At 41.2% G+C, this 25222-nt stretch overlaps 1 protein-coding gene across 10 annotated transcripts in view; it reads right to left on the bottom strand.

The window, feature by feature from the left end:
• celf4 (CUGBP, Elav-like family member 4) overlaps positions 1 to 25222 on the bottom strand; it is a 96318-nt gene that overhangs the window by 8116 nt on the left and 62980 nt on the right. For 2 of the 10 annotated variants that reach the window (XR_006360276.1, XR_006360278.1), the window contains exons 3-10: positions 16097 to 16145; positions 10126 to 10254; positions 9281 to 9360; positions 7614 to 7754; positions 7033 to 7171; positions 5370 to 5522; positions 1683 to 1745; positions 1261 to 1341 (exon numbers count right to left, since the gene is read on the bottom strand). Coding sequence is in view for 5 of the 10 variants with exons in the window: in XM_044023896.1 (XP_043879831.1) it covers positions 106 to 110; positions 1261 to 1341; positions 1683 to 1745; positions 4996 to 5106; positions 5370 to 5522; positions 7033 to 7171; positions 7614 to 7778; positions 9281 to 9360; positions 10126 to 10254; positions 16097 to 16145 (975 nt within the window). In the remaining 5 variants the exon portion in view is untranslated. Of the gene's footprint in view, positions 1 to 7; positions 111 to 1260; positions 1342 to 1682; positions 1746 to 4995; positions 5107 to 5369; positions 5523 to 7032; positions 7172 to 7613; positions 7779 to 9280; positions 9361 to 10125; positions 10255 to 16096; positions 16146 to 25222 lie in introns of those variants that run through there. The other 8 variants (XR_006360277.1, XR_006360279.1, XM_044023896.1 and 5 more) reach the window with 7 other exon arrangements.

Genomic DNA, 25222 nt, shown 5'->3' with positions numbered 1-25222 from the left:
GCACACCACAACACACACACACACACACACATGGAGAAAAAGACAAGGAAAGAGCAGAAAAGATAGAGGACAAAGGTCAGACAAAGAAAGGAAAAAGGAAACTGTTCAAGCTTGACAGTGGCAGGAGGAGCAAGAGAATGTGAAATCACAGAAAAATAGAGGGGTCAAAAAAATTTGTATAATAATAATAATAATACTACAGTAGCTTGTAATTATCATGTTATTACATTTAACGTTACATACAGTACAGCTTGTTTTTATTACAGTTGTACATTATTATTATGATTATGTTAGATTTATTTCACTGTCACATAAAAGCACTTTTACTTTGAAATGATGTGAAAAATCATCAAAAATATCTTTATTGCAATATTACAATTGGGATTTACTGTCTTATAATGCTAAGCTAACTCTAAGGAGCTTGACACGTTCGATCACTGGTTTAAAGTGGACAAACTTGGACGTATAGCATTTGTAAATGTAAGTAGCCCAAAAATAAGTTGATTAATTGATCGATGGGAAATTCATCTGCAACTGTTAGATTGATAGATAACTCACTTTCCGAGCCAACATGGCAACAATCACTCACTGTCAACAGGCGCAGGCATTAATGGACAATAACTCTGGCTCCTTTCAACTGTTTGACAGTTTGAGCTTTAATGAAAAACTCAGGTTTAGTATTCACAGCTTTCAGGTATCTCTAATTGAATGACTAAATGCTTAAATGGTAACCCCTGGGACGCCACAGCTGTTCCACTGATTTGTATTATGTTGTTTGTTTTCCACAAGGGGGCAGTAAGGTCCCAAGCATTGCTGTCCCATACCAGGAGGTCATCGAGTTCAAAAGTAGTTTTACAGCTCAGTTTGAAACTCTGTGTGTAGAATTAGGGGAGTTAAAGTTAGGGAAGCTACTACTCACAACACCACAACAAGAATCACTTTTCTATATTCCTTCTTTCATTTTGATGGATTTAAAGATGAGGCATCGTTTCAGACTGACGCACACGCGTGTAATTCAACATGTTCTCTATTATTCTTTCACGTGTCTTCACTGAATATTTTGCTTTTGATAGATTTTTCCCTGGCAAGAGGTGAAATCATGCCCGGAAACAAAATGAGGGCTGGGAATTGCCCGGGATATTTCAAAACGTGCCCGTGTCGTCCGCGGCAACATGAAAGATGAATGTCGAGGAGGTAAATATGAGTATATGTGTGCAGCATATATGAATATTAAAGGAAAGGAAGTAAACGCGGCGTTACCTTCTCGCTGCTGCTGTGGAATGATGGGTGGAGGGTGGGGGAAGGCCTGGCTGATCTGGCCATATGCAGCGGGGTAGGCTGCTGAGACACAGACACACACACACACACAGACACACACACACACACACACACAGCACGGATCAGATAACAGTCATGACCACTCACACGTACACTTGGATACGTATAAACAATGCGATATATGCAGGGCCACAGCAGGCAATTGATCAGATAACAGACAATAGAGGCTGCGTGTCACACACACACACACCAGCAAGAATAAATTGATGCAGTGACACTGAAACACTTAATGTTACATGATCAAAATTCAAATTAAAACAAAGGCAGAATCTTTATCTCGCTGCTCTCTCTCACATGCACACACACACACACACACACACACACTATGAGATTGACAGACAGACCTGCATACTGCTGGACTCCTGTGTAAGCCTGCTGGAGAGGATCAGCTGCAGTGGGACTTTGAGCTGCTCCAGCAGAGACACAGAGAGGAGAAGAAGACGGAGGAGGAGGAGGAGGAGGAGGGGAGTGTGGATGGTCGGATGATGGAGGGGTGCATGTGTGTGAGTTGGGCACGGTGAGACGAAGGGAGAATGCAGATGTGGCGAGGGCACGGAGGAAGGCGAGAGTAATATGGAACATGGGTGAGGGGGGAGGAGAGATGAAGGGAGAGGAGGACAGATAGGAGAAGAAAAGCAGAATGGTTAGAGAACCGAATGGCGCCGCCTCAACTCTCTTCGTTTTCAGTGTGTGAGGAGCTGAACTGAGAATTTCTCTCCCTCTTTTACTGGGCATTTTAATCAATGCGCCGTCTCAAGCATTAAAAGTAGAAAAGTGCGACGTTCAAGGACCATACTTTACAACAAAGAAAAACAACACACGGCTCCACAGTCACCACAGGGATGGAAACTCTGAACACTCTATACACAAACTCTGAAGAACAATCGACGTAAACATGTAGAACACGACGAGCACGACACTGGATGCACCTGTTGCGAGGACGTCACATGTGAGAGACACACAGTTAATTATTTAAAAAGGAGAGGTGGACATTTCTCCCCGCAGCCGAAACACACTGGGAACTACCACGGATGCTGCGCCACACTTTACAACCGCCCATCTGTACACAGAGTATACATGCACATCGAGTACACCACTGAGAAAACACACACACACACACACACACAAACCAAGAAACCCACCGTCACCAAAAAACCATAGAAATACTGAACACACCGTGGATTAACAGGACGGGCAAACACAGCTCAGATAGCCGAGGAATGACACGTACAGGCTCAAATAAATGCTCAGTGAAATGTTGAAGCCCGTGCCATCATGTTGAGAAATCATTTTAAATGAAGCAATTGTCACCGTCCGAGTCACTCTCTCACTGCAAAGCTGTCAGAAAACGTGCACGAGTCAGTTTGTGAACGTGGAGACGAGATAGAAAATAAATACTGAAACTCTGTCTAACCAGGAATAAAAAAAAAAGACAGTTTGTACGCAACAGAATGAGACAAATAACTAAATAAATAATTAGTGTGACCTTATCTCTCGCTCCATCTAAATCTAATTTCCGTTATACCAGTGTCTGAAGTATATGTGAGGAAGAGGAGGATGATGAGAGGGCAAATTATCTTAGAAATAAATTTTGCCTCCTTTGAAATGTCCATAGCTGACTTCACTGGGCCTATTTACACCGCTCTATTTTCACGTTTCCGTGTCACTTTGAGCATGGACCCGACATGGCCACATATATACAGCATTTTCACATGTCAAAAGAATAAAATACACATAAAAAATAAAGTTTCTATAAAGTCAATAAATGTGCATTCAGGCTAAACATCTGGCTCCAAGTCGTTTAAGAACACTTTAAACGTGTCTAATGACACCAGATCACACAATTTAGTTGTAGTTTTTTTTCAATGCCTGCTCCCTGTGCTGCTCTGGTGCATGTCGATCAGAAGATGTGATAGGAGCAGAATCAAGACGGTCTAATCAATTCAAATATGCCAGTGTTTGGAGTCAGACGATGCAGACAAAGAAAGAAAAAAACTCGACTTAAAATCCCATGAAGATAGATGAAACGAGACGCTGTGTTTTGCGCCGTTAAAGGAGCCGCGCTTGCGCTGCCTCTTCTGTCTCACTCGCTAATAGCTTGTCAGAAATGTGAAGAGAAGCGCGCGGCGTTACCAACAAACACACCTCCACGTTGTTCTGCTGCTTTATCCCCTCGCTGGTGTGTCGTGTAATTATTAGCACATTTAAAGTGAAGCGAGGCGTTCCAGTGGGAGACTCCAGCAACAAACCTCTGCTCTTACACATAGACACAATCCGAGGTTTCAATGTGTGTGTGTGTGTGTGTGAGTGCTGTTTCAGCACATTTAAATAACAATAACCATGACGTCACGATACAAAACTGTCATCGCAGGCGCCTGGACGACCTTTAGCAGTAAGACCAGATAAAAATATCATTATTGTTACTCACTGATGTTCAGGTACGTTTTACTTTGAAAGTGGAAGTGATATCCTCCAATCTCCAGTGGAGGGAACACCTTTGTGTGGAGAAGAGCTCTGTCATTGAAGATTGTCTATAGTGTATCTTTGGGACAGTTATGTTAACAGTGAGGTTTGACAAAGAGATATGTTTTATGTGCTTAAATATTTGTGTGTCCCTTGTGCCGGTGAAACAGCATTGGTCACATGACTTTTATGTTCTGAAGACCAGTGTCTATGGCACGCAGAGATAGAGAAAAGGTAAAACAAAAAAAAGGGGATCAAAGCACCTCGTGCTGCTGTGAAATTAAATACAATTTCAACTTTTATAAAAATAAATGACGTGAACGGTCGGTCTTAACTGCATCCTGAGGACGAGTTGCTTTCATGACTGTGGGCGCATGCGTCCTTAAACATCTACAGATGTGGTTTTGGATCAGACCTGAGGACACATTCATGACCTGAACTGGGTGCGTTCAGACCTGATCAGAGCTTAAGAATTGAATCGCTTTGAAGCCTCGGGATTGGCGATTTGGTCGGCGCCATGTTGAGCTTTGACAGCCACAAATTCACACATGTCACTTGCAACCAGGCACCTATAGGAGGATTCCCGCTGTCAATCAAACTGGAGTCTACTCGCGCCTCTAAATGGGCACATACGTGAAGAAGAAAACCTGAAACTAGTTATGGAGACAAGTAACTCTAATGAAGTGAGAAGTCAGCTAATGTCCCACTGACTTCCATTCAAATGTAGCAAAGTAGCCCCCTGCTGGCCATTCAGTATATTCTTAATTACAGGTAAGTCTCAACTGGCAAAGATTTGATTTGTTTGCCACATAATGTCCTTTTTAAATATTTAAAACTTATAACTTACAATGCGGGGAAGTCAGAAGGTTATGACGAGACACACTTAAATCACTTAGGATGCATGTATGTTACTCAGAGTCTAAACAGAGCCGGTATATAGTGTTCTGCTTTGCATGGTAAACGTTTCCCCACCCTCCACATCTACAAATCTCTTCTACACATTCACAAACTTCAATTCCGTGTGCAAGTTTACCCAGATTAGAACCACATGCTTCGAAAATGATTTCCCAACATTATTTTTACCAGCTCAAGATCTCATTTGAGCACATTGATTAAGAGGGTGGTGAGGTTGGGAGAGGGAAGAGACGGGAAGGGAGAGGGAGAGGGAGAGGGAATAGGGGCAGGGAGTGCTACCTTCAGAGAGAGAGGAGAGGAAGCAGCCACCCTGAACCCCAAAACAACTTCGCGGAGCCACGCCCAAGCCGTTTTTCTCCGAGTCCTCCCTAAAAACCACCTCCTGTAACACTGGGGAGACAAGAGTGTAAAGACAAAAGAAGAAGACAGTTGTTCTTCCACCTCATCACAACAAGGTACCACGACCACGGCTCATGACACAAGCGCATATTTAGGCTCCAGTAGCCGATAAGCACCTCTGCCACACACTCATCTCCTCCTGAACATGCGTCTGTAGGCCAGCGGCATGCACACTTCCCTGTTACAAGACATATCTAGCTCTGTTTTTTTTTTTTTCGTTGTTGCATACATATCAATAGATTTGTCAGACTTACCAGGGTAATGGTGTATTCCGTTAGTGAAGACAGCCTCTGCAGGCGGCTGCCCATTTGCCTGGGGGGGCGGCATGCCAGTAAAACCATTTACACTAATGGGGGAGGGAATGCTGGTCACTGTGGGGGCGCTGATGCCTGGAGGTGTACTGCCACCTGCAGCCACGGGCAAAGAAAGAGAGACACAGCAGCATTCCACTGATTTCCTTATTTTTCTTCGACGTCACGGAGAAGTTTTACTTTGAGCGGCTCTCCACTAACTCCGGGAAATGTCAGAGGAGCCGGTTCAGTGGGTCGGCGAAGACACTAAATGTCAGGGGTGATTTCTCGTCCCCGTGGGGCCTGGTACTGTGACACAACAGCTTAGCCGTACTGTATGAGCAGCGTGAATGCAGCGTTGATGACATCAAACGGGTGCCAGTTATGCCTTTGCCGCAGATGATTGCGTGTCAGGCCACAAATGTGTTATGTTCATTCCGGCGACACATCGGGAAATATTCACAGCGTGGCTCCTTCAGCGTCGTTTAAATTCACGGCCCGTCGTTCCCTTTTCCCTTTACTTCACAATGACAATGAGTAATTAAATTATTTACATATTACATTTTTGCTGGGCAAAAGACTTTTCGTCCCGGATTAATATCTGATGCATATGCATGTTATGGCGGTGCAGTTTATGCTGACATCTTAAAATGTTTCATTTAAAATTCAAACTACTGTGTAACCGTGAGAAACCCCAGCTCAATTTCATTTGCAATTATTTGCTCTAATTCATAATTTCCAGCAATTTTAGAGCAAGACTTTGCCCTGCCTTGCTGCAATGGGGGCAATTCTGGAAATGGACTCTAATCCTTTCACATTCCCAGTTGCCTGATCAGCGCGCGGGGCTATTGTTGTCCTCCGTGCTAACGCAGAATGGAGAACATGAATGACCTGTGCTGAACAGATAATCGCGGCACACTTTCAGAGTAAACGCGAGGACACAGTTTCATTAGATTTAACTCCACAGATGGAAATATCACGGGTAAAACTCAAGCTGTTTTCTGCCCCTTTAATGACATTAGTTTGCCGCACACAGACGCAGCAGAGGCTCAGCAACTGAATGGAAGTTGGTTTTTTTTATTTTTTTTTATTTGACAGCATAGTATGTTTATGTGTTCTGGTTAATTTGTAGCAACAAATCTTCATTTTGAATTTAGTTAAAGGTCCAGTGTGCAATATTTCTGAGGGTTTACTGGCAGAAATGTAATCAACCAATGTATATTTGTGTATAATCACAATTATACACAATATAATATAATAATAAAAGTGTATAATCACTTAAAATAGAAATGGATTGTTTCATATAAGCCTTTAATATGTACTTATGGTAAGGACTTTGCTTTACAGAGGCCGCCATCTTGTGCCACCATATGAAATGTTTACTTAGTGTATTATTGGAGTGGAGAGAGTAGGGAAAGATTGTTTAAATTACTTCCTGGTATGCAAAGGATACTGTAGTTCCATGAGATGCCACTAATTCTTACACACAGGACCTTTTATTGAAAGTTAACCTTCAAGTTCCTTCCCTGTAATTGCACTGCCAGCTTAAAAAAACAAGAACAACTTTGTACTGGAGTAAGAAAACTGCCTAAAGTCCTTCCACCTATTATCTTCAACTAGTTTTTACCTGACGTGGGGGTCAGTGGTGCTCCTGGGAGGCCATTGATAGTCGCCATGTGCTGCATCTGGGCGGCAGCGAAGGCTGCCATTGGACTGAGGTAGCCTCCCTGGCCGACAGATGCCATCAATGCTGCCTGCTGCTGCACCTGTGCAGGGGAACAGATGGAGTTGTTAGGACGTTGGAGAATAATGAAACTCATGAAAGGAACGAGGAGAGAGAGTTAGAAGTGGCTGAGTTAAGACAGAAGGAACGGGGAAGGAGTGGGAGAGGTAAAGTGAACCAAATAGAGGCAGGAAACTGAGTTACTGAAGTACGGAATCCCTTGATGTGTTATTTTTGTAAACCACTTTTAAGTAAGATATTTTAAATCAGTGTTTCCTTAATGCTTTTAACACGAGGACCCACGTTTTGAAAATCTAAAGAGAGAGTCTGAGCATAATATAACATTTCATTATATTCTATATATTAAAGGCTGGGGAAAAAAAAATTGAGTGATCATATCATAGGGAGACGACTTTCCCTTTAATCTTCATGGTGCATTGAATGAATAAAAAAAAAAGAAAGAGATGCTTTGCAGGGCGTCTTGCCTGAGCGTAGGCTCCGTAGGCTCCAAACTGCAGGGCCATGGGGTTGAAGATGCCCATCTGACCGGCCATCTGCTGCATGCGACGGATGGTGCGCTCCTTATCCGTGTCGGCAAACTTGACCACCAGACTGGAGGAGGCTCCCTGTGCACCCACACATCCAACCACCCACACAGACAGACACACCAAGCAGCGCATGTTAGTGATAGACACAGGACACAGGCCTGTGTTTGCTCCTGCACACATCCTCTCCTAAATAAACAACAGCGTCCATCAGAGTTGGGACGTAACCAAGTACAAATACTTTATTTGATTGAATTTGCTGGCACCTTGTTACTTTTACTCCTGACATTTAAACACAAATATTTGCACTTGTAAGGCTTTATCACTTTATCCTCCACGTGAGGGCAAAGCCATCCTATAGAGAGGAACAACCACTCACTCTCACACTTCAGTTAACTTAATCTGCATGTTTTGGGACTATGGAAGGACGCTGGAGCACACGTGCAAACTCCACGCAGAACTGGGATTTGAACTTCAACAATCCTAGCCACTGCACCACCATGTGCCCCCTTGTGAGGGGTATTATTGATTGTTTATTTGGTCTTCTCTGATTGTTGCCTTCTTAACAGTAAGACTAATTTCGGCCTACACAGATGATGACCTGAGACTTATTGTTATTATTATTATCATTATTATTATTATTGATAATAATAATAATAATAATAATAATAACAATAACAATAATAATAATAACAATAATAATAATATTATTATAGGGAGGGAATGTCAACTGCAGATTAAAGTGTCACTGACAGCAAACTGAATAAAGAAAATAAGCAGAACAGATTCTTTTCACAGGTGCATATTTTTAATAAACAAAGAAAATATCCTGTTTTGTGTGTCTTTTTTTTTCCATTCTGCCAAGCTATCAAAGGAGGCATCGTAAAGTCAAAGGTTCATTTTTGCATTTTACTTCTGTACTTCATGCTGCAGTGGGTAACTTTTGTTGTTGTTGTTGTTGTTGTTGATGTTATTATTCTGCCACTGTTTGGTCTCAGTGAACCGAAAACAATTCAACATGATTTGTACGCCGCTTCCTTTTATCTAAAAAAAAAAAAGGGCTTTGTCATGCAACACGATCCGACCTGACCTGACCCAGGGAGCGTTTGTGCGTATACAACAGCAGTGCAGAAGCGGGTGGGGCAAGAAGCGTTTCTCCTGTCGTACTCCGTTTGACGTAAAACAAATCGCAGCCAGCGACATTATACTGAGAAACACACAGTGTTGGGAGCTGATGAACTTAATCAGCATGGTGTGAACTGAATTTGACATTCGTTTGAATGCAATGGACATTAGCTTATATTTAACATGTATGCACTACAGCTTTAAGCACATTTCAGGGCCTGTTCCTTCTTCTGCTTGAGTTTTTACACAAGTATTCATACTTCTATTTAAGTAAAGAATGGGAGTTCTTTTGCCACCTCTGGTGTCGGTTACAATGAAATACTTGGTATATAAGGGGACACATTTCCTCACAGGGATTAATAAGGTATAGCTTTACTTTAAGAGGGTAATTAAGTGCTGTGTTACGGTCTCTCCGTGTGACTCACCTCTCACATAACTCTACATGCTCACACACACACACAGTTACTGTATAATGTACTCACAGGCATTGTCTGGCTGCCGTGTAGTGCACTGATGGCTGCCTGAGCTTCAGCGTGAGAGGAGTATTTTACAAATGCACAACCTGGAAGAAGCAAATGAGTGCAGGTTAAAAAAAATATATAACAATTACTACAAAACATTGCCAGAAACAAGAGGGGAAAGCTAATTATTTTTCTTCCTTCTCACTTGCAAACATCTCGCCCTCTTGGCTGAGATGGTTTGCGTCAGTGGTGATCGACAGTCAATAAGTGAGCTTAAACGCGCCTCTCCGACACCGCTAACGACTCCGGGATCCTCCGATGTCACTGGGAACGCCGCGGCATTCTGGTGTCGCTGACAACTGACAAGGCCCCGTTGATGAATTTGAGTGATCAAGTTCCCAGTAATTATTGAGCTAAAGCCCACTTAGCAGAGTAAGCTGGCTGATGAGGCTCCGTTAATGGAGCTTCACGGACGAATCAGAATGATCAAGCCCGCTGTAATCATTGGGCTTAGTTGTCATCGGCCTCATTGATTGGTTGCTAAGCCCACTGATGAACTTCACGCGATGAACTGGTGTCGCACTCTGACAACATTCTAAAAAACATGAAGCATGATGGTTAGTCTTTTTTCTTCTTCTCTTTTTCAAATTGAGTGCTGATGATCTTAATGAAGTTCATCTAAAAAAAAAAAAGTAGTGTTCACAGTAGTGAACATAGCCTGCTTTGACATCATTCAACAGGGAGAGTTTCAAGAAAAATCTTTCCAAAAGTCCCAATCGTTGAAAGGTCAAATCATTTCTGTGCCGCGGCCCGTGAAGAAAAGCGTCTCCCCCCCGGCTCAAAGTCATGAAGCGCCGTGAACTCACCTTTGCTGTTTCCGTCAGGCCCTCTGAGGATGGTGCATTCCTCGATGCTGCCGAAGGCCTCAAAAAGGCGCCGCACATCGTCTTCTGACTGTTGCTTGTTGAGCATACCCACGAAGAGCTTTCTGTCTTCTAAAAGGAAGAGGGAATAGGTCATGATCAGAGGACGAGCAAAGGCTTTATGATATCTCACATAAAGACGCTGAATGTTGAACAGAAAGTTTTGAAATACAAAATACATAGTTCCACTTGAAAGATGACATTTTATTCACCCATTCATTGATGCAAAACATGTTTTTTTCTTCTCCTGAGAAATATCTGTAGCTGCCTCGCGCTCTACTTTTTTCAGCAAAATAAATGTTCTCCCTCGCCCATTTGTTGCCTCTCACATACGGTCCCACATAGGTTGATCAGACCTGACAGCACCAAAACACTTATGCTGCAGGCTACGGAACCAAAAGCAAATATTTGAAAGACGCTCAAAAACTTTGCCGACCCGAGACCAACTGTGGAGCCGAGAGATTCTGTGGTTAGTCAGCACGGAAGACCCCAAAATCGTTTTAGCTTAAATCCTCAAAAGCTCTATAGTCAAAGGCCAAAAGTTGTATTCAAAAATTCTAAATCAGTGAAAGTCTGGTATTTACAGTGCATAAAGTGAGATAGAAAGTGAGATAGAAAGTGAAATTTGTTAACTTTAGGATCAAATATTAATAGAACTAATGATGCAGAACTCGCCTCGCTCAGAGACTTCCTTGAAGATCTATGGCCAAGTACAATTTTAAATAGAGTCACTTTTGTCCCTTGTGCATTAAAACGCATATTTACTAGTATATACTGTACATTTTGTTTTACATAATAATTTTGTTTATGCATATCAGGTCTGTAGCTGCGAGGATCTTTTGTACAGAGAACACTGTTGGCACCGTGCCCTCAGCAGACGCTCTTCATATTCATTAGTCACCAAATAAATGTATGTTTGCAACCACGTCTTGGTGAAATAAACACCGTTATGGGCTAATATTTCACTTACAGTCAAAAAGCTATACTGTCATGTCATTGCTTATAGCTGTAGAGCTGTATTTCTGCTCATTTATTCCAGGCAGAAAGCCACACCTGTGATTTCACAGTCTTTGTAAACAATAATAGGTTTTTGCTTTTCGCCTGTTATTTGTGGACGAGGGGAAAACCCTCCTGATGGATTTCACAATTCTCGTTATACTGTAATACACAGAATAACTACAATACTGTATGTACACTGCTATGGTAAATAATAAATGCTCTTTGTCTATTCACCATGTTTAAAATGAAATGAGCAAATACAAATAATAGAGATACAGAATATATATTTTTATATATATACACATAAATGTATGTATATATATATATATATATATATATATATATATATATATATATATATATATATATAGGTATATATATATATACATATATGTATATATATATATAGGTATATATATATATATACATATGTGTATATATATATATACATATATGTATACACACACATATATACATACATATATACATATATATGTATACACACATATATATATACATACATTTATGTGTGTATATATATAAATATATATATATATATACACACACATATATATATATACATATATACATATATGTATATATATACATATATATGTATATATATATACGTATATATATGTATATAGTCAGAGATTGGCCACCAACACCCAGGATGAATCACTTTCTCCCAATTTTCTATATCTTAGGTAAAACATCAGGGTCAGGGTTCATTTCCCAAATGTTATGAACACACAGCAACCAGTGTTTTACATTAAGCAACTATTCTATGTTCCTTTTACTGGACACTTCTAAAACATCTTGGTATCTATCACCGAAAACAACGTAGAACTTCATGCTCGACGATCTCTAGGTTATTTCGACAAGTTTTTTCTGCTGCCGCCAAAAGGAATCTGAGGATCATATGATGAACAAAGTCTATATGTGCGGGGCCTAAATAATGAGTCTAAGCATTAGTTCATTAGTGTGACAGCATGACAGCGTGATTGAGTCACTGAATAAGTGTTTGTGTGGGGGGTTGGGGTGTGAGGCAGATGGCGTGTTAGTGCACAACATCAGCAGATGTGTGAGTGGGCCGTCTGTTTCTACGTTACACGGATTCTTAGCTTTGTGGGGATGGATGTATATGTTGGGAAATTAATGAGCCTCGGCACAATTGCCTACGCGCGCCGCGGCTTAACAAGTGTATAGGTGTGGGTAAATATGTGCGTGCGTGCATGCATGAGGGTCTGCTCCTCACTGCCTGCGCCGCCTGACAGGGTGTCCTTGCAGAGTCAACAAGACTAATCTGTGCTCTGGCCTTGCTTGGGGTGGGTGGGTGTGTGTGTGTGTGTGTGTGTGTGTGTGTGTGTGTGTGGTGGGTGTTTACGAGAGTGGAGCACACATCACAGGTGGAGGACACACGCATATGCACACACACACGCACACACAAATCTTTGTCTGTTTGTCCGCCCCCCCCCACACACACTTCCCACTCCGTCCCACACATCTACACATTAATAGTACACACCTCATTGGAAGCCAAAGTCTACAGTTCCCAAGGGAGGACACCAATAAACATTACATCTTTCTTGGGGAAAGGAGACACACACACACACACACACACACAAATCAATATACACCAGTCTCAACAACAATGTAAAGCTCTCTCTCACGCAGAGACGGCGCATGACAATGACTCCCCCTGATTTCCCTGTACTGTAATATACAGAAGCAGCAGTTGGACCAAATATTAGTTTTTATTATTCATTTTTATATCTTTTTTTTTTTTTACAATAGTATTTATTATCACCATAATGTTATCAAACCCTAACCCTAATCCATTTCACAGTCTATTTGTAGCTGATTGTTTCCTGTGCATCTTGTCCACAGCATTTCATTACACTGCATATGTGTATACAGCAGTTATTATTAAATAGAAATGGATTTTGTATTAAATGTATAACGTGGTCTAAGGAAGATTAAATCAATGGCTGTCAATCTCAGATTGATGGCAGCTTTCCGAAGGACTTTCCCATTGTAACTCTGCTCTCAGGTAATTTCCTTTAAAGGTCCAGTGAGTAACAAATGCTGACATCTAATGGCGAGTACTGTACTCGGGAAACAACTCCTCCTCTCACAACCCGGTTCCCAAGTTCTTCAAGAAAGTACAGTGGCCTTTTCTTTGTCTTTCTCCTTTATTTGCATATTAACTTCAAAACCTAAAATGCAGGTACGGCAACACAACATATAAAATAGGCTTATAAAAGGCTTATTCTAAGCTTACAAAAACCAACCAAATTTGATGGTATTATTATTATTATTATTTGAATTATGCAAACATACTTGTAGTACTTACTTAAATGTTACACACTGGACCTTCAAATCGTTGCTCAAGGCCCTTGAAGCCACTGGACTACACTACGTTACTTACTACGCAAGTAATATTTAAATTTACAGCTCTACTCTAATAATGTACAATAGATCTACTAGTGTAATAACAAATTGGTGAGGAGAAATTTTATTGCAGACAGAGAACTTTATACTTTAATTACTTTTTATTATTGATACTCTTTTTTTACTGGTAGTGTTTGGAATGTAGGACTATTATTTTTAGTTTTAATGGTGCTCCTAAAACCTGAGTAATATCTATCTGCAATTAGGCTATTGTTTTAATGCCTGCAAAAAGAGATAGAAAGACATTGTAGAAACAGAGGGGTGGAAGTGGGCTGAGGACTGGAGTTTAGACCCAGAATGCAGACAGACGTCCTGCATCGCCCTCACTTTCCTTCCTCCAGCTCAGTGCTCGCTCCGTTCCATCCCACTCCATCAATCATACTCACAGCTGCACCAAACTAAATAGAAGAGGATGTCGCACCATCTCACTTCTTTTCCTTAAAGGTTTTTTTTTTCCATCGCGGGCTCACACCTCTCTTTCATGCCCTTTGCTTCTCCCTGCTTATCAAGCCACAACTCCTTGCATGCTCTATTTCTTCTTCTTCTTTCTTTCTTTTTTTTTTTGCACTACATCACTCTGGTGCCAATTATATTCACCACTGCAAAGTTTGAAAGACTTCAGCCAAAAGACAAAAAAAAAACAAAAAAAAAAAACTGTTCAACTACATCAATCTTCTCTTGTACAGTCCATTGATTGGTGTCAGGAGTGGGTCACTCCATGTCTAGACATTGAAAATCAGCTTTAAGTTGTCTTAGCTGTCAATACGGCGCGACATGCGCGAAAATACCTCACCGGGCACACAAGCGCACACTCATTTACACAGATCTGTCATTAGAATGAAATTGCTTGATATGACCTTGTGACATGAGTCAAACAGGATTTGCTTTGCTGCAGTTATTAAAGCTGCAGTGCACACGTTTTTCATGATTTTTGTTGTTGTTGTGTGACATCGTGTTATTATTCTGCGCCCGTTTGGTCTATTTAAATAGAAATGATGTAATGTTATTTGTATGCCGCGTGCTTCGTGTGAAAATTGAGCTCCGTCAAGCAAACCGGACTGAGGGACTGCGGGAGCATTTGTTGCAGTGTGGAGCCCTGCAAACAGTGGAGCAACTGGGTTCCGTGAGACAGACAGACAGACAGACAGACAGACAGACAGACAGACGACTTTATTGATCCCTTTGGGAGGTTCCCTCTGGGAAATTAAACTTTTTTTGCATCCTACTGTGTGCTTTTTCAAACATAGGTCCGGTGATGTCACCATGTGAAGATCTCAACACCACCGTATTGAGGAACACGGATTTCATAAGAAGTCTAAATAAATCTGCTAAATTTTATTTTTCGGGAGCCCTGAAATGCTAATTTTGAAATCGGGGCTCAGAGTGGGGTAAACTTGAAACGCCTCCCTTGCGTTTTTGTTTATGCAACCAATAAGCTACTGACTGACAACCATGATGTCATAATCCCACTTCTGTCTTGCGCTTGCATTCGTAGTCGCTTGTCTTCAACTTTTATTTCAGAATCAGAATCAGAATCAGAAGAGCTTTATTGCCAAGTATGATTTGCACATACAAGGAATTTGTTCTGGTGTCATTGGTGCATAACAAGCATACAAAATTTTAAAAAAGTTAAGTGAAGCAGTATACGTATATATACACAGTATATAAATTATTATTTTATTTTTTTTAAAAGATGAAAAAGAGCACTACAGAAGAGCAGTAAATAGCAGTACAGCTGGGCAGTAAGTGATTTACAGTGAAATAACAGTGAAATATTCACCAGGTGCAAAAGTTCACAGTAATTACGTTCATTTTCTTTCTTATTCTACCCCAACTTTCTTCATTCTGTTCCGGTGTCTGTATACATTATAATTTATACTTAATTAGAGCTTTATCTAAAAATGTTGTATGCTCAACGCCTACTTGTTTTAGTGTATTTCTGTTGCAGCGCTACACTGCTACATACTGTACATGCCTGGCATTTGAAGCATTTAGAGTCACTTTGTAGGGTTTCATTTGGATGAATTCACTTCCTGAAACAATGCAGCGTTTACAGAAAACGTTCCGTTTCTTACCTTAATCAACAACGCGTGAACTTATTTGACGATGGTTTAAATCTAACAGACATTTGTTGACACACGACAGTTTTTAATGTGTTTGACAAGTAGCAGTGATCTGTTTTCCCTTAACAAGACAAACAAATGTATCCCTATATGTGTGTTTCAGGGCAAATGATGAAAGTCCAAAGAAGCTAGAAGCAAGAGGTTGTTTCTACTGAGACCGACGCTTAACATGCTTTGTTGTAAATACTGAACAGGCTGCGTAGAGGCACAGGGTTTTGTGTTTTCGGACAGATAATTGTGAGGTTGACATGTGCAGGCAGCGTGTGTGTAGGGCTGGAAAGAGGGAAGATACAACAAAGCGAAGATAAAGAAAATAGGAAGGAAAGGGCGGACAGTACCTCCTCGGCTCTCACTGTCTGCTGGCTTCACCTGGATCGGTCTGTTCATCTGTGACATAGAGATAGAAAGAGAGGCAAAAAAAAAAGGAAGAAAACAAGAGACAAAAAGCCAGTTACAATCAAGTCATCCTATAATGGCACATGCTTCCACCCTCCGCCCATTCTGAAACAAGTTTTTTTTTTTTTTTTTTAAATTCACTCAGCCAAATTGTGGGTAAAGTGTATTGAAAATCTCCAAAGCTGTTGCACTCATAGCCATTGGGGGAAAGCTGGTTGGGAATACGGGTTGGAAATATTGTTTGATCTGAGATGAAAGGAAGGAGAGAAGGGTTGGAAAGACGGATAAGCAGAGGGAGGAAGGGAACGATGGATAGAGGGATGGTGGAGAGGTAACTCTGGGTCAGCAGAGCTACTGTGACCATGTATCATCTCTGTGGCTGCTTCTGGATCTGCTATCATGATTCATGATGTGGTTTATGTGGATGAGACGGATATGACACGAATCCCAAACTAGTTCATACTAATTAAAATCCTAGCCCTAAATGTAACCACAGAAATGAGGTTCTGTCTCATTAGGACCAGGTCTTGGTCTGCATGAGGACAACTGGCCCTGACAAGTTCAGTATTTATGCTAAAAAAAGGTCCTAACGAGGTGACAAATACAAATGCTCACACATACATTCTTGCACAGATGTCTTAGTGAGGACACTCATAGACATATAGCTCGTTAGCATGACAACTACACGCACAGCATGCAGGTACCTCCGTCATCAACACGGAGCCCGGATTTTGGAACCGCGTGTAATGAGCAAACTGAACTTCTGCCCCACCGGTAGGTGGAGTGTAAAGCTCCGCCCACCAAGCAGAAAAAAACATTTTAACAACTAAAGTAGTCGCCAAGAAAAATCTTCCAACCTCGACCTGGCGACCCGCAAACTAGCTAACACCCGACTCCTCTGTCCGTCGGACCATTCAGCTGTTGAGCCGCTCGAACCAGATGTGTCCAAGGGAGCTGTAGCATCGTTCTCTTCTTCTTGGGTAGGAATGCGTCCAGACTTGTACCGCCACCCGCTGGTGAAGTCAGATACTACAGGACCATATACCAGGGCCTTAAGCCTTAACCAAGATTAGATTATCCGATTATCTTAATTCTAACCCAAACAATAAAACCATATATTGCCCTTTTAAGGTGTGACAGAACATAACAATTTCATTGCTTTCTTTTTCTTGTAGTTTCTTTGTAGTTATTTGGTACACACAGAGATGTACAAGGACACACATATTTCAAATTCCCAATTGTAGATGCTAGTTCCTTAGAAATGAAGTTCCGACTCATTAGGACCAGGTCTGGTCCACTGGTCTCCATGAGGACAACTGGTCCTGACAAGATCCTTAGTGTTTATGCCAGAAAAAAAACCTCCTCAAGAGGCAACAAATTGAGAACACACACACACACAGGTTCTTGTGTGAGTTGTCAAACTCCTCAGCCGTACTACAAAATCTTCTTTGCGCACACACAAGTGCACACACACTCCTTCTCTGCCTGTGTCCCAGTGTGTCCACCGCCAAGGCCCTCCTTTCATTTCAGTCCTGCATGTCAAACCTCCCCTCTCCACCTCTCCACTCTGCTAAACGTTCGGCACCAATCAATTTTTAATAATGCCAATCGCCACGCTGCCAGGAGGAATGGAGGGCGTGTGTGTGTGTGTGTGTGTGTGTGTGGGGTGAGGGAGGGTGGATGGTGATGTGAGCAAAAGGAGAAAGCTGAGGGTGAAAAGGGAGGAGGGGAAAAAGGTCAAGGTTCTGTGTGACGCAGCGTCATTGTTTTGCTAAATGTCATTAAATCTTTTATTCCGCATTTGCTGATACAGTCATCATCTTAATGAACGCTGGAGCTTTCCAATGATTCACCAAAGGGAGGAACCTTCGAGCATGGTGGGGGGGCAGCGCTGTCACGACACAAATGCAATTAACGCTCGGACCTTCACCCTTGTCTGGAGCTTTCCTGCTGCTAATATTAAATCTTCATAATACTCCAGAACACTTATTTAAAACGAAGTTATCCATTCCTCGCTCTCGCTCGTCTCCTCCCTCCGTTGGACAGCTGAGAGAACCCCACTAATGTTTTTAATGCGCGGCGATGCATTATTTATCAGACCGGCTGTTGATATGAAAAAAGGATGAGAGCGGATAAAAAGAGGGAAGAAAGGGAGTTAAAAATGTGTAAAAAAAAAAAAAAAATTATAATAAAAAATAAATAAAAGGTAGGAGAAAGGAAGAGCAGAAAAAAGAGGGAAAGAAGCATTTGAATAAAAAATGGGATGGATTCAGAAAAGAGTAAGAAGGGTGAACCCAATGAGGGTGAGAGAGAGGAGAAAATAATAAGAAAAAGTAAAAGAAAAAAAAAAGGGGGTTAAGAGGAAAAGGGAGAGACAGAGTGGAGGAATGAGGAAAAGAGGACATGGGGGAGATGAGGACATAGATCAGTGTATGGGACAAGGTCAACCCAGTGCTCCCAGGGGAACCATAAGCCTGCATACATATGAGCGCTTTTACCGTGACCCATACAAATGGTCTGGCCTCAATCTGACCTAATTGTGTTCCACCTCCTGGTTTTATGTATGCAAGCGCTGGTGTTAACCTGCACAGTATGTAATGACACTGACTTTCTGAGGTCCCGCTTAATTCACTTAGATCTCCGTGCTCTCACATTTTAGGGTTTCTACAGATGTTCTCTACCACTTTTTAAAGTTTATATTCAGAAAACTGCAACACGCTCCTCGTCTTAAATCTCCAGCCTCTTTCACGTTAAAATAACAGGGTTTTTGAACTTGGGTGAAGCCGCAAAAAAATAGGCCATTCACATCATTCTTTCTGCCAGTGATCGATCAGAGCTGTGGTGTTTTATCCGAAGGATACTAAGGATTATTAGTGGTTATCATTATTATTATCATTATCATTATTATTGGATATAACACGCCAAAAGATCCTCCAAAATGACTAATGATTAAAACAGTAGGCTGAATAAGCTGCTGCCTCCCTAACATCTATGCTTGCGCTCTCTCCAACTATTACTTTTTAATGTTTTCTTTTTCACAATGAAGAAAATTTACATCGCGCGAGTATGAAAAATATGCAGGGAAAAGTATATATCAGTATCAGTAATCAGATATTGGCAAACATTCCAATATTGTAAAAAACAAACAAAAACAACTACAACAACAACTAAAAACAATACCATGATACTGTCCAAGTAGTTAGTAATTTGTATCTTTTATTTAGTCCTCTACTTTCACTAGATCCGACCATGCTGAAATAAAACATATTGGGCACTGCCCCAAGTTGTAAAACATAAGGTTCCCTGCAAACATTAATGGCTAATGACTATGTTTATAACTGTGTTGCAGCAGAAATGACACATCCCAGACACAATGTAAGCAGATGAAGACAAAATTAGCACTTACGTTGCCATTAATGCTGGTGTAAGTTGATAAAAAAACGGCCTGCCCGCTAGTAATTTGACACAGGAGCAATTAAATACAATTCCCCTGGTGATTAAACAGGTTTTTGGACCAGTGGGGATGGTAGTATTAGAATTACATAAAAATAAAGACATACTCATACCCCACTATCTCCATCACGATCTATAGCAAAGATAATGTACACTAAGAAATGAGATATTAAAATGGGTTCTGTTCTTCCCAAAATTCTAAAATCTCCTTTAATCAGTCACAATATATTATGATTATATCCCCTCTAGATTTTATATATTTTTAGCTATGAGGGAGGTTTTTTAAAACTACAGTTTAATTTAGCATTTTGTTTAAATTAAAATTAAAAAAATTTCAAACATCTATAATCTACTATCCCCTATATTAGCCCCCTTAATCCCTTATTTTGTCTGTCGTTGTTCAGCAGAAACATGTAAAATGTCTCATAGTATTTACTAGCTACACTTCAAAATGATGCTGAAGGGCGAAACCATTATTTTCCTTTGTCAGACAAAAGCTGAGCGCAAACTCCATGTGCCCACTATCAGTGCTCTCCGTTATCCCTTGCACATAAACTGCTTCCCGGTCAGTTTTTATCATCCTGCTCATAACAGGGTGTGTTAGCACCAGCCCACTGGACACCTGATCCCAAAACAGTTGTTAAACCCAGACGCTGACTAGCATGGATAGCTCCCCGAGGACGTCTGTGGTGGAGTTAGCCAAAGCCAGATGGCAGCATTGAGCAGTGGAGGCAATGCAACGTACACACAATACAACTTTACTTACTCTATAATGCTGGTATGAGAATAAAATACCTTCTACAGTATATATATATATATATATATATATATATATATATATATATATATGTATATATATATGTATATATATACACACATATATATATATAAATATATATATACACATACATATATATACATATATAAATATATATATATACACATACATATATATACATATATATATATGTGTATATATATATATATATATATATATATATATGTGTGTATATATATATATATATATATATATATAGCGCTTCATAAAGCTTACACACACACACAATGGCTTGCCTCACACACACAAACATGCATACTCACAAATTGGCCTAAGCATTCAAGCCATGGAAACATACAACAGAAATCAAATTAGTATACATGCATGCTAACACAATAGATATGTAAATGTGTCCTCATGAGCCGACATGTGCACCTCTCTCAGGACGTGCTCCTAACACCTCACATGTAGCATGCTCTGTTTTTACCCTCTGCCTCGTAAACGTGACTGTCTATCCGTCCGCACACAAACACACACACACACACATGCAGAGGCTTCTCGCACCGTTGTTGCTGAACGTCCACCTCAGCAGCCGTGTGTCAGAGTGGCCTTGGTACGCCACATGATCGACAGCTCAAAAAGAACTGCGGCCAACACGAACGCATGGGCGCACACACACACACACACTTGCTACGCTTCTCCGTTGATTATGTAACTCAATGACAGCGCTCTGCCTCAGTGCTGCCATAGATTCCCTGCTAACTAGAAGCTGAGGGAATTCATGGTCTGCATGCAGTCTGCGCTGTACCAAACTGGTGAGTCATTCTTCTGAATCAGTCTAGTACGACCCAAATGTCTATAGCGAGGCCCACAAGATTAGCTCAAAACAGCATGGGACTATAGTTTGCTTTATTGGATTCTGCCCCTGAAATGGGACAAAATTGAAGTCCTCGATCTAAGTTGTGCTGCTTATGGTATTGATTCAGCTGCGTACGAAACCACAAAAGCAGCGTTGCAAAAGCGGCGTTACAGTGACAACTCTGTGGGATTTTTTCCATTTTCTTATTTTTTTTCATTTCTATCCACTGAATTTCTGTGCTGTTACCTTGTTATGTCAATTGTGCTTCAGATTCAGTTTATTACCAGAGCTAGCCTCCCAAGCAGCGCACAAACAAACACATGCTACACAACACTCGCAGGGAGAAGACGGCACACAGTCACTCACACTCATATCATTCTGTGTGACAAAAAAAAAAAAAAAGAATATTGAAAGTGTGCTTTATGAAACGCGGGAGACAAGGTAGGGTTTTCTCATTTTCACCCTTGTCTAGCAGATGTGTTGCTGAGAGAGAGAGAGAGAGGGAGAGACAGGAGCGACGCAGGCCAGGTCATTTCATTATCACAGTGAGAAAGCACTCCATGAAACTCTCCCAGGGAAGTAAGGAATGCCTTTATAATGTTGCCCCGTCTTCTATTGTCAAAACTTGCTCTACTTTACATTCTGCAGCTGAAGAAGCAGCTTTTTTTTTCCCCTTTTACTGCTCTGTCATTCTGTCTTCATTCTATTTGAATGTTTGAGGGTTATTTTTTTTGTGCTCTCTGTTCATCCATGTATTTACTGATTCTTAACTGTCATGTATTTAAAAAAAAAAACAACAACAACAAAGGGACATGACAGATGTTGAAAAGTTCTTCTCTTGGCATTGTTCCATGTAATTACATATTTGGAAGTAGTTTTTTGTTGTTGTTGTTTTTTAAAGCTTCTCAGCAGAAGCAATTCCAGTGGGTGTAAGTGTAACCAAATGCCCACATTCATACTGTCAAATGAATCACTGGCACTCGACCCAGATCTGCTTTCCGAAAGTATCTCGGCGCGCAACGCACAAGACTCATCTTGGGATGGAAACATGCCAATGGAAACATTAGCTAAACAAATATGATCACAACCCTGAGACATTTTTGGGAAACTGGGTCTTTGTATGGAGAAAAAAAAAAAAACACCTGATCGCAAGAAAATCTAACATTCAACACATATGGAATAAATTTCACTGGTGGTCACAAAGAGGACAACCTATTTATAAGTATTGATTTTTACATTATTTCACAGATGCCTTAGGATTGCATAGAATACCTCCCACATTTCACACAACGCTCCAACACTAAAAATACATTTCCATTTCATTTTGACTTTTGCAGCCTCTTGAGTCACCGAAGTATTTTTACAAAGGGCAGCTCACACCCTTTCACCACTGTTACTGTGCCACTGCAGACTGCAGAGGGAAGTGCTGTAATGTGACTAATGGAAGCGGCTTGTGTGAGGCGGTAAGTTATTTCTTTTTCCCATGGCACTGAATGTGTTCATCGGGGGTGAAATTCAGGTCAATCAGACAAAAAGCATCGCCTCACCTCATACTCACTGATCCTCTTAGCAAGTGCACAGACTAATCTTGGTAACAAACATTTCTTCCAGCCAAACAAGTCACTCAGAAAGCAGAAACGAGAGAGGCATTGTGTTTTTTTGTGAATAACATCAAGGTTAGGAATATCTAATAGTCTGCGATTCAAACAACACCAACGCTAACTCATGTTCTATTCAGCGGTGCTGCATAGAACATGAGGCGCGGTGACAACATGTTTGTGCAGTTCATACATGCACGGCAAAATATGTTTTACCACACACTGACATCAACGTCAGGCTTGTGGGAAAAGTAGGTTCAAAACAGGGCAGCACACTATTAGGAAAACCTTTGACACATGAAAAATAACACTTGTCCTTCACGCGGGGCCACACGGTGATATAGTGTATAGCACTCTCGCCTTGCAGCGAGAAGACCCGGGTTTGAGCCCCGGTTGGAACAAGGGCCTTTCTGCATGGAGTTTGCATGTTCTCCCCGTGTGTGCGTGGGTTCTCTCCGGGTTCTCCAGCTTCCTCCCACAGTCCAAAAACATGCAATGTGGGGTTTAGGTAAATTGGACACTCTAAATTGACCATAGGAGTGAGTGTGAGAGTGAATGGTTGTTTGTCTCTAGTTGTGTGTGGCCCTGCGATGGACTGGCGAACTGTCCAGGGTGTACCCCGCCTATCGCCCGATGTAGCTGAGATTGGCACAGCACCCCCCACGACCCTCTGGTGGAGGATAAAGCGGTTAGATGATGACTGACTGTCCTTCACGCATTTCTTGCTACACCAATGCTGCCTCACACCGCTGCTGCTGGCATAGCTTTGCTACCACCAGCCCAGCCTTTGTTGCAATAAATGGTTTATTATTATTATTATGAAGATTATTAATCATAATAATAATCATAATAATAATAATGCATTATCAATGTTCCTGATTGAATTTGGTTAATTATGCCTATCAGGACAGGGATAATGATCAGAAGTCCAGCTTTAATCTTCTCTTCGATATGAAGGCTGGTGTATGTGTCTGTAGGAATATTCTCCATCTGTCGTGGTCAACAATATAGTCTCAGCCCAATCATTTGCTACGGTGGTCATTGTTGATGACACAGCAAAAAAATAATGCAATGAGAGTGAGGGTTTTACTTGTTCAGATGATCAGTGAGGAGGATATAATGAGATTTCGAGGCAATGAGATGAAAGTTGTAATATCCGTCAGATTAAAGTGACCATTGGAAAAAAACAACAACTTGCAAATCGATGTTTTCCTGCTATGGAAAAAAACACAATCTTCAACCTTTTTTTTATCTTCTGTGTATTTTAATGTGATTGTAAAGCACTTTGGCCAAACGTGGTGTTTTTAAAAGTACTTTATAGATACAATTCGATTGGACTGGATTGTTACCTATCTTCAAACAGCTCATTTAATGCATTGCCCACCCGACTGTGACTTTTCTGTGTCATCCACTACAGTGGGTATTTTTCCTCTCGCCTTCCCCTGTAGTACTTCATCTTGACATACGGAATGGCCAAACAGCAAACCTCTCTTTTTGATGTTAAAGGAAAACATATTTTAGAGAGATCAATGTCTCTGTGTGAGGGTAACGAGACCTATAAAAACAAAACATCCCTTTTTCTTTTGCTGCATTCCCTTCTGTTTTATCCCTTCTCATGTTTACTGAAAAACAGAGGTGGGCAATCTGTTCCACGTCAGATCTGAGAGGCTCTGGCCCAGTTGTTTGGGCTGGGATGGGGATGGAGTGGCAGTGGAGTGCTGCAGTCAGGCTGAGTGGACGGGAGCAAAATAAATAAGAAAAGCACCCAGATGAATTATGAATTGGCACAGACTGTGTCATCTTGGGCTATTATGCTGCAGCTCGTGGAACAACGACGTGGCAGCAGTGTCCACGATGACATGTGACACGATGACGAGGTATTGCATCAAACATTAATATGAGCGCAAACGTTTTAATGACTAGATACACTGTCATTTCCTAGGGATGGCTCCATGTCAGTTTTTCCGTATTGTGTTGATTGTGTACCGATACCGATATCAAGTCACATGACTCAGTTTGCTCACAGCAGTCAAAAAGAATGGGGCGGGCTACTGGATTCAAACTGTCAGGGTTCATGGCGTACTTTAAATCCACAGAGACTGACCGATATTCACGAAACTTGACAGACTGAATATAGTTGATCCTTATCCTTGCCTCCCCCCGCATGCTTTTTACGAGTTTGGAGAGCACATTATTCCAGACCTGCAGTATCCTGACAGTAACTTCCCTTCATCTTACTTACAGAGAGTCAGTGAAAATGTACAAGAGCCTGGAGGGAAACAAATGGACGCAATCTGGCTTTGTGACAAACATTCAACTCTGGAGTGTACCAGCAAAATAGAGCATTGTTGTCACTGGAATTGTCACGTAAGCTTAACGC

The sequence above is a fragment of the Solea senegalensis genome, linkage group LG4, assembly GCF_019176455.1.
Source record: "Solea senegalensis isolate Sse05_10M linkage group LG4, IFAPA_SoseM_1, whole genome shotgun sequence".
NCBI classification, from domain to species: Eukaryota; Metazoa; Chordata; class Actinopteri; order Pleuronectiformes; family Soleidae; genus Solea; species Solea senegalensis.
Note: the sequence above shows the minus strand (reverse complement) of the source record. Positions and strands in the feature narration are given on the sequence as shown.